Source organism: Myotis daubentonii, chromosome 16, assembly GCF_963259705.1.
Source record: "Myotis daubentonii chromosome 16, mMyoDau2.1, whole genome shotgun sequence".
NCBI classification, from domain to species: Eukaryota; Metazoa; Chordata; class Mammalia; order Chiroptera; family Vespertilionidae; genus Myotis; species Myotis daubentonii.
Window position 1 is genome coordinate 16,487,348 of NC_081855.1, and position 12,522 is coordinate 16,499,869.

A 12,522-nucleotide genomic window follows, 5' to 3' on the forward strand; every position below is an offset into this window, starting at 1 on the left:
ATAAAGTTTTGTTTCAACATTTATAAATATACAAGTAAGAAAAAATAAACTTAATAAAATTAATGAACAAACTTTTTTATTTCTAGATTAACAACTAAATATATATGTTATGTTTCCACTAGTCCTGGGAAAAGCCTATGGTGGGTTTTTCTTGAATCACAAGGACTGGAAGCTTAGGCCTGGGCAGGGTAAAAGCACGTTTCTAAGTATATGATGGAGGAGAAGAGGCACAACTTTCCAATTTCTCAAACTCAGTGCTTCTTTGTGACTATTATAAACATACTCCGTAGATCTCACAAGAAATAATACATGCACATTAATGCTTTTCTCATTGGGGTGTAGACTTTTGCAATGAAATGCTTTTGCTGTGAAAGCATTGAACCCAGAAATTGATTGGAAATGACTTGCAAGGAAAAAAATAAGTAACAAAAATAAAGAGCCAACAAGAGACTGAAAATTCAGGCTTCTACACATACAGTATGTGATGCTAACGGGAAGAAAACTCTCAGGCTTCCCAACTGGCAATAGTAATGATCAAAAGACATAATATCAAAGTATTCAAGATAGAGAAAAAGAAAGCAATCAGTACCCAGTAGAGTTAAATGTGATGTCGATCAGAAATTCTCTGCAGGCTGGGAGCATGTGCTGGCATCCTTTCTCGGGATAAGTAGCCCTGTCTGTCTTGATCCCTCCTGAGAAACAGCCTTCTGCTCTCCAGGAACAAACACATTTATCGAAAGAGGGAGTTAAGTTGTCTCTAACTCACGGCCCCTAAAGTACAAGTAGACAGTGGGGGTATTAACCATTATAATATTCTGTCATAATATTTTATGTTGCACATCACTCTCAAAAGCACATTTACCACTAAATAGACTGCCTTGGAGAGAGGTTTCGGGGTGGCTGGGCTGAGCACACACCTTCTACATCTGGGTGTTTATCTTAGGTCCACTTAGTCTTCATATTGACCCCATAGTGTTTGCTATAAACTCCTTGCTAAGAAAGGAATAGAAGATGGGTTTAAAAGCTTTCTAAAATATTTAAATCTGAAAACAATAAGGTTTTAGTTCTCTGGAAAAGTTACATCATTTTTCCCACGATCCGATTTAAAATATTGTATAAACCACTGTCCCCAACGCCCGTTGAGATTTGTGCAGTTTACATTATCATTTTCCTTCCTGGTTGCAGACGATGGGAAACTGTATGTGTTTGTGTATTTAGCATGAACATATACAGAAAGAGAAAGTGTGGGGGTGAGAAGTATGTGGGGTGATGGTTGGTGGGGAACCACTGGCCTCCTGGGGCGTCGGTGCCGCCTGGATGTGGGCATGCTCAGTCTGCTGATGAGTGTTGCTTGAAGGCATTCCGTTCTGTTTTCTCGTAGCTGACTTGCTGCTTGAAGGATTTAACAACTACAGATTTCTCTCCAACGGTTATATTCCCATTCCGGGACAGCAAGACAAAGATAACTTCCAGGAGACGATGGAAGCGATGCATATAATGGGCTTCTCTCATGAAGAGATTCTGTGTATGTGGGATTTCTCTAAGATTCTGATACTCATTTAAATAAGACACATGTTGGGGGTTAATAGCCTAAACTAGAAAATGATCGAGGAACTGAGAACTGCCTGTAATTTTATGACATCCTCAGAGATATCCTGAAAAGTTTTGTCCAGCTAATTTTTAGTCAAAATAAATTAGAATATATCTCTGCTATATGTCGATGCAATATTCTTATTAATTTTTTTCTCTTTAATAAAGCTATGCTTAAAGTAGTGTCTTCAGTGCTTCAGTTTGGAAACATTTCTTTCAAAAAGGAGCGAAACACTGATCAAGCTTCCATGCCGGAAAATACAGGTAACTGATGATGTTGATTTTATTTCCGTTTAAACGGTCGGTGGTTGTGCTCTGCAAGAACATGTAGCGCAGGCATAGAAAGCGCCCCCGACGCAGTGCCACAGACTCAGGAGCAGAATGTGTGAGGGCCACTCTGCTGTCATCTGAGGGAAGAGATGTGTGTAGGACACAAGGCAGCCCTGGAGACCCCGCCGTGGCCTGGGGAGGCACTGGGATTGGGGGCATGCGGAGACCTAAGCTGCAGAGACCACACAACTGATGGGAAAGGGAGCTGCAGCTACTGAGACTTACCAGTGTTGACCTTACCAGGACCATAGGCCCAGTCTCTGTCTTTCGTGGCCTTGACTTTTGAAGAAGAACGCTGGCCGGTTGTTTTGGAAAACGTCCCTCCGTTTGGGTTTGTCTGAGGTTTCCTCCTGATTAAATTCAGGTTACGCGTTTTTGGTGAGACTATCACAGAAGTGGCGTGGCCTTCTCGTGCATCATATCGGCAGGCCTATGTGAGTTTGTCTCGTTGGTGAGGTTAACTCGGTTAAGGAAGTGTCTACCGGGTTTCTCCGCTACCGGATTACCTTCTGCCTTTGGAACAAGTATCTGGGAGAGGAGGGAGACACTGAGGCTAAGGAAGGAAGTCCAGGCTCTCATCAGGCTCTTGGGCTACTAGTTGTAGCGTCCGTTTATGATTCTTACCGGAAATGAGTCTTGCTTGCGGTGTATGTCAAGTGGTGACTTCTGTCTGCATCGTTCTTTTATATTCACTCCCTGGAATTCTACTGTAAGGAAGAGCTTTCGCTTTTTCATTCCTGTCAGTATAGACACGTGGGCCCGTCTTTAATTGTGTGGTTTATGGTCCGTTCCGTAATCATCTATTCATTCCTGTCCTGTGTGTGGCCGTGAGGAGTTGGAGTCCTTCCGGCTAGTGCTCAGGCCACTTTGACATGACTCTGTCACTTTTATTTTAAAGCATTTTCTTACTTTATGGCAACACAAAATGTTCCAGACTCATTTTGTATTTGTCCAGCCCGGCCCTGGAATTGGCCGTTTCGCTACCATTTCTTCATATTGAAGAATGGGTTTTAGCTGCCAATACCTGGTTGTTCTAGGGCAGTGATGGCGAACCTATGACACACATGTCAGAGGTGACACGTGAACTCATTTTTTGGGTTGATTTTTCTTTGTTAAGTGGCATTTAAATATATAAAATAAATATCAAAAATATAAGTCTTTGTTTTACTATGGTTGCAAATATCAAAATATTTCTATATGTGACACGGCACCAGAGTTAAGTTAGGGTTTTTCAAAATGCTGACACGCCGAGCTCAAAAGGTTCACCATCACTGTTCTAGGGTCTCATTTGTTTCTGACTTCTCTCAGAGGACAGAGCAAGGGAACATGCACACACGTGTATACTCACTCCTATTTTCATTTCTTTGTTTGTATATTCAAAACCATGGATTTATACTGATACCTCCAATTTTGATCCGACACTACAGGTTTTATGCTAGCCATTTCCTTTTCTTTATTTGAAACTCCTTTCTCTGACAGTAAGAAGTCTTATCTACAGTATATTTGTTTATTTGTTTGATCCTAGAATACCCATAAAAGAGCTTCAGAATTACTCACTTGTACTCCTCCGGAAAACAAACCTGCTAATTAGTAAACAGTATCTGTGTACGGTTCGTTAGCATTAGAGTACAGAGTCAAAATACTGTAGGTTTTTGTTTGTTTGTTTGTGTTGTTTTTTTTCTTTATTGATTAAGGTTTTACATATGTGTCCTTATCCCCCCATTGCCCCTCTCACTCATGTCCTCACCCCCCTGGTGTCTGTGTTCATTGGTTGGGCTTATATGCATGCATACAAGTCCTTTGGTTGATCTCTCCCCCTTAACCCCGCCCTCCCCTACCTTCGCTCTGAGGTTTGACGATCTGATCAATGATTCTCTGTCTCTGGATCTGTTTTTGTTCATCAGTTTATGTGGTTCATTATATTCCACAAATGAGTGAGATCATGTGATATTTATCTTTCTCTGACTGGCTTATTTCACTTAGCATAATGCTCTCCAGTTCCATCCATGCTGTTGCAAATGGTAAGAATTCCTTCTTTTTTACCACAGCATAGTATTCCATTGTGTACCACAGTGGAGAACAGTAAGGAGTTTTCCTCAAAAAACTAAAAATGGAACTCCCATTTGACCCAGTAATCCCACTTCTAGGAATATATCCCAAGAAACTAGAAACACCAGTCAGAAAGGATATATGTACCCCTATGTTCATAGCAGCACAATTCACCATAGCTAAGATTTGGAAACAGCCTAAGTGCCCATCAGCAGATGGTGGGTCAAAAGGCTCTTTTACTCTTCCCTCCTTCCACCTTCAACTGGCTACGCTTTCATTTGTAATGTAGGTAGCTTCATTTATTTCTGTTTGTATTGCATTTTGCCCCCCATCAACCCTTTTTGCTTATATTTTAGTATATGCAACATATAAATAATTCTAAAAGAGCTACAGAAAAATGTGTACTTCTCTGATTTTGTTCCCACCCACCCCCATCTCTTCCACTCTGTTCCCTTCCCCCATTCTTTCTGCCCTGTTTCCACCTACCCCTGTTGGAAATCAGTCTCACCCATTTCTGTTTTATTCTTCCTTGATCAGCACTCAGCCCTGTAGTGAGTGTTTGCCACCCAAGGTGCCAGCTCTCCATAAGATAGATGAGTTCTAATAGGCCTGTTTAAACATTTAGCCACATTTCTTTACCGTAACATCATAAAACCAAAGTTGTACTTGCCATGGCTAGATGGCCAGTAAGTTTCCTATTCGCTAGCTTTAATTAATTACTGTGTTTTATTTAACTTCTGGAACTTTTGTACTAAGCTTGGCTCTTTGAAGTAGTCTCAGGAAGGGGAATAAGAGACAGACAGAACACTTACCACACAGAAAGATGTATGCAATGGCGACAAGGGAGCTACCTTAAATATCCAATGGAATGAAGTAAACCAAGATATAGCCCCACTGTGAAGTGTATATTTTAGCTGCTGACATGATATTTGTCATGGTACAAAGCAAAGGGATTAATTTGCCTTTTGTACTTCTTTGTATTTTCTAATTTTCTATCCAATACCTACACTCATGATCCACTCATTAACTAAAGGGAGCCATGACCTAGCAGCTGAGGCAGGGCCATTGGTAAGAGCCAGTGAGAAGAGCCCCCAAAGCACAGGAAGTGCTCTCGAGGCACGGCCCGCCCTGCAGACAGGGCTCCTGCAGGCGGCCAGCAGTTGGCCTGGGTTAGGGCAATAGGATGCAGGTCTTGAAATGACCTGGGTAGGTTATCCCTGTAACATAATTCAAAATGCGCTTACCTTTAGAGAACATTATTGTTATTTTTAACACTTAGTTCAAAACTAATTATAATAATTCGTATACTTGTTGGACCTTGGGGGATATTAGACAATGAACTTCTAGTGAGGCAGGTGCCCTAATGCTGCTGAGAATCAACAATAACAAAAGTAGCAGTTATGTATCGTGTTTCATGTTAGCCATGTAATCAAATAACTTTTTTTAAACTTATAGATTTCTTGCCCATTAAAATATTAGGATCATTACATGATCACGGCCAGTTATCTTGGTAGCACTGTTTTTCACATTCTGTGTGTTATCATGGCTTCCAAGACTCAGTAACTTGCATTATTAGCCATAATTAGTAATTGCTGGCTAGCCATCTCTTATAAATAACCTAAGGATGAGTGCTATTAATTTGAAGGGATGAAGGGATTTTCCATCAGACCTAAAACTTGTTATTTCTTAATACCATTTAATGATGACTCGGGTTTTTCGAGTGTTTATTGCATGTGTTGTGACTGGATCATAAGGAGGAGGCCACTATTTAGGAGATTTCTTTACACTCTAGTTGCCCAGAAGCTGTGCCATCTTCTTGGGATGAATGTGATGGAGTTCACCCGGGCCATCCTTACCCCCCGGATCAAGGTCGGCCGAGACTACGTGCAGAAAGCCCAGACCAAAGAACAAGTACATTTACCATTAATTATTCTACATTTGTTTGAATGATAAATTGTGGTCATAAGACCTTCTGAGTGGTGTGTGACAAACTGAATCAGATAAAGCTCTATAATATGGATGTTTCCTGGGACTAATTGAGTGGGGGTTTTCTTGTATAGTTTTTTTAAAAGGAAATTTGAGTTTTCCCCAGTAGATAGTAGATCCAGGAGGACAAAGTTATGTCCTTGTAGAGCCCACCCGCCAAGAGTATAGGAGTTGGACTCCCCCGTTTCAGGGTGGACTCCTTTCAGACTCCGAGCAGATAGGCTCATAGAAGCCCCGGGACACAGGGAGGGGTTCCTCTTTACTGGCCGTCTTCACCTTCCCTTAAATTGATTGTCTCTAGTTTACATTTAATTGTACTAACACCCTTTGTTGATGTGTAAACTTGAGACATGACTAAGCAGTACATGCTATTTCAGGATTTTTGTAGAACATTGAACTATATATAATAGCCATGAATGCCTTGTTGAGATCATTCCCAGAATAAAGCATGGTGTTGTGTAATTACAGGCGGACTTTGCAGTGGAAGCATTGGCAAAAGCTACCTACGAGCGGCTCTTTCGCTGGCTCGTTCACCGGATCAATAAAGCTCTGGATAGGACCAAGCGTCAGGGAGCATCTTTCATTGGAATCCTGGACATTGCTGGATTTGAAATTTTTGAGGTGTGTCTCTCCCTCCTGCTCTTCCTTCAAATTATTCTTCCTTTCTTTATTTATTTTTGTTGATTTCAGAGAGAGAAAGGGAGAGGATAAGAGGGATAGAAACATCAGTGATGACAGAGAATCATTGATTGGCTGCCTCCTGCACGCCCCCAACTGGGGATCGAGCCTGCAACCGGGCATGTGCCCTGACTGGGAATCGAACCCTGACCTCCTGGTTCATAGGTTGATGCTCAACTGAGCCACGCCGGTTGGGCTCGTCTCATTCTTTTAACAGATATTAATGAAGGCTCACAATGTACACTCACTGCTGTGCTAGGCACTGGGGACGTAGTGGCAGAGAAGCAGGGATAGTCCCTGCCATTCTAGTGGAGACTCAGACCATAAAAGAGGACGAGCCACTACATTCTCAGAACTGTGAGTGCTGCTGTGATAGGAGAATGGGGAGGCCGGCTTTAGACAGCGGAGTCTTGGGAGGTGTCTCTGCAGTGCTGGCCTTATGGGTACATGAAGGAGGAGAAGCCCAGCCTCCCTAAGTTCTCCAGGCAGCAGTCCTGTATGGGAGGAGATTTGTTAATGTTAGAAATTGCTGGAAAGCCAGAGTGACTAGATGTAGCTGCCCAACGGGAACTGGAATGTGGTGTGGAGCAAAAGCAGAAGTAGGGAGACCATGAGGCCACTGGCCTTTATCGTGGCCCAGGGGCCAGGGGATGGTGGCCGGCTCAGGAGTCAGGAATAAGCAGTGTGAGATGGAGAAATGAGGAAAGATAATGATCTCTGTTTTGAAGATAAAGCCATAGGATTTGATGATGGATTTCAATATCTTTTATTCTTGATCTGACTAGATTTTTCCATTTATTCAACATCAATCCATCAAAGGTTTGTAGTTATACACCTGCAAAAAAAGTTGATAACATTTTGATCTCTTAAATATTTATATCTTTATCTCTCCTCTGATAGGCTGATTGTATATATGTAAGAAACAAGTAATAATGTACTTCCTGGGATCAGTGTGCTACTTTGGCCACTTTAAAATTACATCTGTTCCCATGCAGTCTGAACTGGTACCGTATACGCTGTTTTGCCTGCTCAGCTGCAACTGCCACAATAAGAAATTGCTTTAATGTGCATTGATTTGTAAATAACTTGAGAAATCGTGAAAGGTGGCCCGGTAAATGGGCAGAGTTCACAGAGAAGGAAACAAAAATGTCTGTAACTTAAAGTTATATTTTTAAAATCATTTCCCACCCTATATATAAATAATCAGAAGATGTAATAAAAGAAAAGAATTATATTTCCAACTGCAGCAAAAGCAGATGAAATATCTAAGCATAAATTTAAGAAGAAATGGGCAAGATTAAGTTGAAGACAGTTTTATAAGACAATTTTATAAGGCTACTGTGAAAACATAGAAGACTTGAACAGTTGAAAAAGCATACCTTGTTCTTGGATAGGAAAATATAGTACTGTAGAGGATAAATCTTCACGAGGGTATTAAAGATGTAAAAGAAAGCTATACATGAAAGTACACGGACAGTAGAAAAGTGTGTAATGCTAAAAATTCAAGGGTGGTATTGATCGTTATTTATCATGGGAAAAGCTAAATGCCCACCATTAGGAGATTGGTTCAATTAATCTAGAGATACCCATAGAGTGGAGTGCTACGCACCCATTATAAAGAGTATGTGGCTTCATTTACTGATATGGAAAGACTCCAAATACATTGTTGAGTTAAAAAATAAAACAAGGTAACACATTTATAAGTGCACAGACTATTTCTGGAAGGATCACAAGAATTAAGTGATAGTAGTTGACTCTAGGGAATGAGACTGCAATTCTTGTACATTTTTAATTTTATACCATGAATTACCAATGTAAATATTGATTGTTTTAACATATAGTTGATAGCTTAAATATGGAAGAGAAATAAAAAAAACTATTTTAAAAAAATACCACCACACATACTAGTAAGGCTAAACAGAGAATAAGGTCTCATAATCCTAAGGCAGAGCAATGCCATTGACACAGACATGAATAAGCACCGTCGAGCAGCCTGTAGATGTTCATGTGGTTCATTCGAAATGTGTTTGAGCAAGCAGACACTGCCCCTGCCTTCCTAGCCTGACCTCATTCCAAAATGGTGAGTGTAACACCTCCGTAGGGGGTGGGGGACTAGAATGTGTCTCAGACTATAAATTTACTCCTCGGAGATGGATTGTACCTGCCCTACTTGAGGATCACTTTTTATAATGAAAGAGGTTATTTATGGGCACTTGCTACTTGTGTGAATAGTGTGAGGGCAGGAAAAAAGGTTGAGTGCCTCTAATACAGAAAGTGATTGCTTTAAGAATATTGTGCCTATTAATTCATCCATTTGGTCATTCATCCCATCAACAGCACAATAGAAAAACAGGCAGAGATCGCAGAGGAGGAAACAAATGCCTGTAACATATGCAAAGATGCTCAAGTTCACTTCCTGAGAGCAAGGCAGTGTCCCTCTTAGTCTCGGCAAAGGTCAGACGCTTGATGAGAAGGGATGCCTAGGGAGCAGCCGGGAGCCTCACATGGGTTGAGTGCATTTTGCTCGTCAGGCCCGGCTAGAGCTCAACAATGTCCCTGTGAGGTACACACTCGTTCTTTCTGAGCGCCCTCTGCGCTGGCAGCTGAGTGAAGAGTAGATGGGACCGCGCCACGTCCATGCTCTAGGCCCCTCGGAGCTTATGGGGTGGTGCTTGCTTTCCTTTGCCTGCCCACGTCTCTCTGTTTTTCTTCTTCTCTTTCTCATTTATTTCATAATTTATACTCATTAACCATTCACCAGTAAGCTTTGTTTTATTTGTAGATTATTCAGTTAGCATACTGAGTTTATTATTTTCTCATTGTAGCCGTTCAGTAATGTATATGTGTGTGTGTGTGTTTGAGAGAGAGAGAGAGAGAGAGAGAGAGAGAGAGAGAGAGAGCGACCCCTTCGTTTCAGTTGCTATCATTAGCTACAAGCAATAACATAGTTGACACCTAATTGACCTTTAATGAATTGTTTGATAACTAGATGACTGTTTCTGCTTTTCTGTCCCCTCCCCATGTTTGGAAACCCGTTCTCTCAACCTTGGCAGCTGAACTCCTTCGAGCAGCTGTGCATCAACTACACGAACGAGAAGCTGCAGCAGCTGTTCAACCACACCATGTTCGTGCTGGAGCAGGAGGAGTACCAGCGTGAGGGCATCGAGTGGAACTTCATCGACTTCGGGCTCGACCTGCAGCCCTGCATCGACCTGATCGAGCGGCCGGTGAGTGTTGCCCTGCTGCTGGCTTTCAGAGCTGCTGCAGGCGGTGCCTTGAGTTTTTCTTGGCTTAATCTGATCTGTGTGAATTATCCTGTCTGCTCAGTGTTAATTTTCTAATCTAAATGTTCTAGGAAGGTGATACTGTGATAAAGTACCTATTGAAAAAGTAAGTAGCATGCCATTCAGACCCTTCTTTGTCTCGTGTACCCGGTCTTCCCAGACTGCAGGTGCCACGATGGTGGTGGCCGTCACGTTTACTGCCAATCCTCTGCACCTTGGGAGGGTGGAGGGCTCCACCTGACTCGCCTCCTAGGCAATACAGGGCACTTCATTTGCCCAAAACTAAGACATGGCGTGTAAATCTATTTTTCAGATAACTAAAGTTTATCCTGATAAGCACAAGGATGTTTTTATTCTGGCAGATTTTTTTAATTAGAAGTTTTTATTTTTAAGGTTGAGGCAGGTATATTTTTATAGCAATCTTAGACCATTTTCTTTTGGTTCAGTATCATGTAGAAATACATGGAACATGTATAACTCTCGAATGGAACTGTATGATCCCAAGTGAGTGTGTTTTACTTTGCTAACTACCAAAACATAGGAAAACTAAAGCGCAATTAAGCACTGATACCAGTCATTTAGGTCAAGGCCTAATGCTGGTTCAGCAGGTGTGTTCCCACGGGGTGTGTTCTGTGGGGCGCTCTAGGCTGTAGAGTAGTTCTCCTTGTGCTACTCAGTCTGCACCCATGTTCCCATGTCTGAGGGGTTGGAGGACCAATGCCTAAGCCTGGATGCTCAGTACCTGGTTCCGAACAAGGAACAGGAGCCTAGAGGACACTCACCTTGTTAGAGACGTACTTGTCGCGCATTAGAAGTTTGGGTTTAAGGGAAGGAACATCGTTTTCATTTGGCTCATACATGAGAGATCATTTTACCTTTCAAGGCACTGCAGCCACTTGTTTGGGACCGAACTCTCAAATTACTGCACTTGGGAGGATGCTGCTCTGTGTACCCTGAAGCATTGTTTAGCAATAATATTGAAGGCATTACTCGTAGTAACTTCCAGTGTCCACACAAACATGTGCATCTATTTCCTTACAGCTTTTTTTGCCCAAAAAACTATTTGGGAATTTAATATAAATAAGGGAATAGAACATTTAATATTGGTATTATCAGCGATCATATGATTTGAGATGCTCACTTATGTGTATCTGTAACACTGGGAGCTCTATGTGCTAAGAAAGTATTAACTATCTGCACTTTTAGTTGTTTTGTTTACCATTATTAGATTAGGATAAGATCGAGGCTGCAAAATTTTGTTAACTCCTCTATTACAGCCTGGAAATAAAAAGATTGGGGTGCTGTGGGGGTGTGTGGAGTAGTTGCATGGCCCTGGTCCTAGGGGACCTGATCTTAAAGCCAGAGAACAGAGCAGAACATGGTGGTAGTTCACTGGTTAGTGGTTCCTGGTCAGTGACGCTCTGAATTTGGAGACAGTAAAGGCCAGGACAGCAGTGGGAGAGCGTTCCAAGGGCCACATTCCAGAAATTGGGAGGATAGTGGGATTTTAGGAAAATTGTCCAGTCAGGGTGTTCAGAAGCTATTGGCATGGGGAGGATATGCCAGCTTTGTCTAGATCAGTGATGGCGAACCTTTTGAGCTCGGCGTGTCAGCATTTTGAAAAACCCTAACTTAACTCTGGTGCCGCGTCACATATAGAAATTTTTTTATTTTTGCAACCATAGTAAAACAAAGACTTATATTTTTGATATTTATTTTATATATTTAAATGCCATTTAACAAAGAAAAATCAACCAAAAAAATGAGTTTGTGTGTCAGAGGTGTCATAGGTGCCATCACTGGTCTAGATACTTATGGACAGTGAGCAGAGTGAATTCTTCCTTTTCTCCTCACTCCTTCCCTGCTCCCTCCCTCTACCCCTTCCTTCCTTCCTCCTTCCTCCTATACTTTTTGTACTGGCATCTCTAGGCTCTTCCCCAAAAGACTTTAGAATGTACCGTTTTATTTCTTGCCTGACTGGTCCCAACTTAAAGGAGAGGCGGCTCAGAAAGGGGAGGGAGGGAGTTTAGGATTGAATGCTGACTCACTCTTTAAATCCATTGTTCTTTAGGATTACCTTTTTCTACTTATCCATAGAAACAAAGATTTTATAACAGTAGGAAATTTAACTGTGGCATGTACAATATGGGATAATGATGCTATTGATGGTTCTTTCAAAATGGAGAGTGAGAACATTTTCCAGAAGGAAAATAAATACCTTGAAAACTATGGACCAGTCTTGACCTCCTCTCTCCCAAACCTAGCCCTGCCCAGCCTAGGGTGGGGGTGAGGGGGGGGGGCGGCAGTGGGTGAGCCTCTAAGTTCAGAAAGCTGCTTACAAACCTTTGAAAGTACCTCTGGCCTTAGGCAGGAAATGGTCACTCATACTTACAGCTCCAATTAAAAGAAGTGCTAATAGTGAACTTGACATTGAAGGATGACACAGGAAAAATAACAAGGAGACACCATAATGGATATTCATAATTATGCTGTCACTGAGTCATTTAGAAAAGATTAAATTATATTTGGGATCCTATTTCAGAAGTTAGAGATCCCGGTTGCTTTGATCACAGTCTTTTTTTAGCTGCTCAGAAAGTTCTTTCAT

The 12,522-nt window shown here is 41.7% G+C and overlaps 1 protein-coding gene across 4 annotated transcripts in view; it reads left to right on the forward strand.

Annotated features, from left to right (window-relative positions):
- The window catches only part of MYH10 (myosin heavy chain 10), a 146,972-nt gene that overhangs the window by 77,619 nt on the left and 56,831 nt on the right, over positions 1 to 12,522 (forward strand). For all 4 annotated transcript variants that reach the window (XM_059668649.1, XM_059668650.1, XM_059668651.1 and 1 more), the window contains 5 exons: positions 1,382 to 1,525; positions 1,759 to 1,854; positions 5,762 to 5,880; positions 6,424 to 6,576; positions 9,687 to 9,860. In XM_059668649.1, coding sequence (XP_059524632.1) covers positions 1,382 to 1,525; positions 1,759 to 1,854; positions 5,762 to 5,880; positions 6,424 to 6,576; positions 9,687 to 9,860 — 686 coding nt within the window. The remainder of the gene's footprint in view (positions 1 to 1,381; positions 1,526 to 1,758; positions 1,855 to 5,761; positions 5,881 to 6,423; positions 6,577 to 9,686; positions 9,861 to 12,522) is intronic.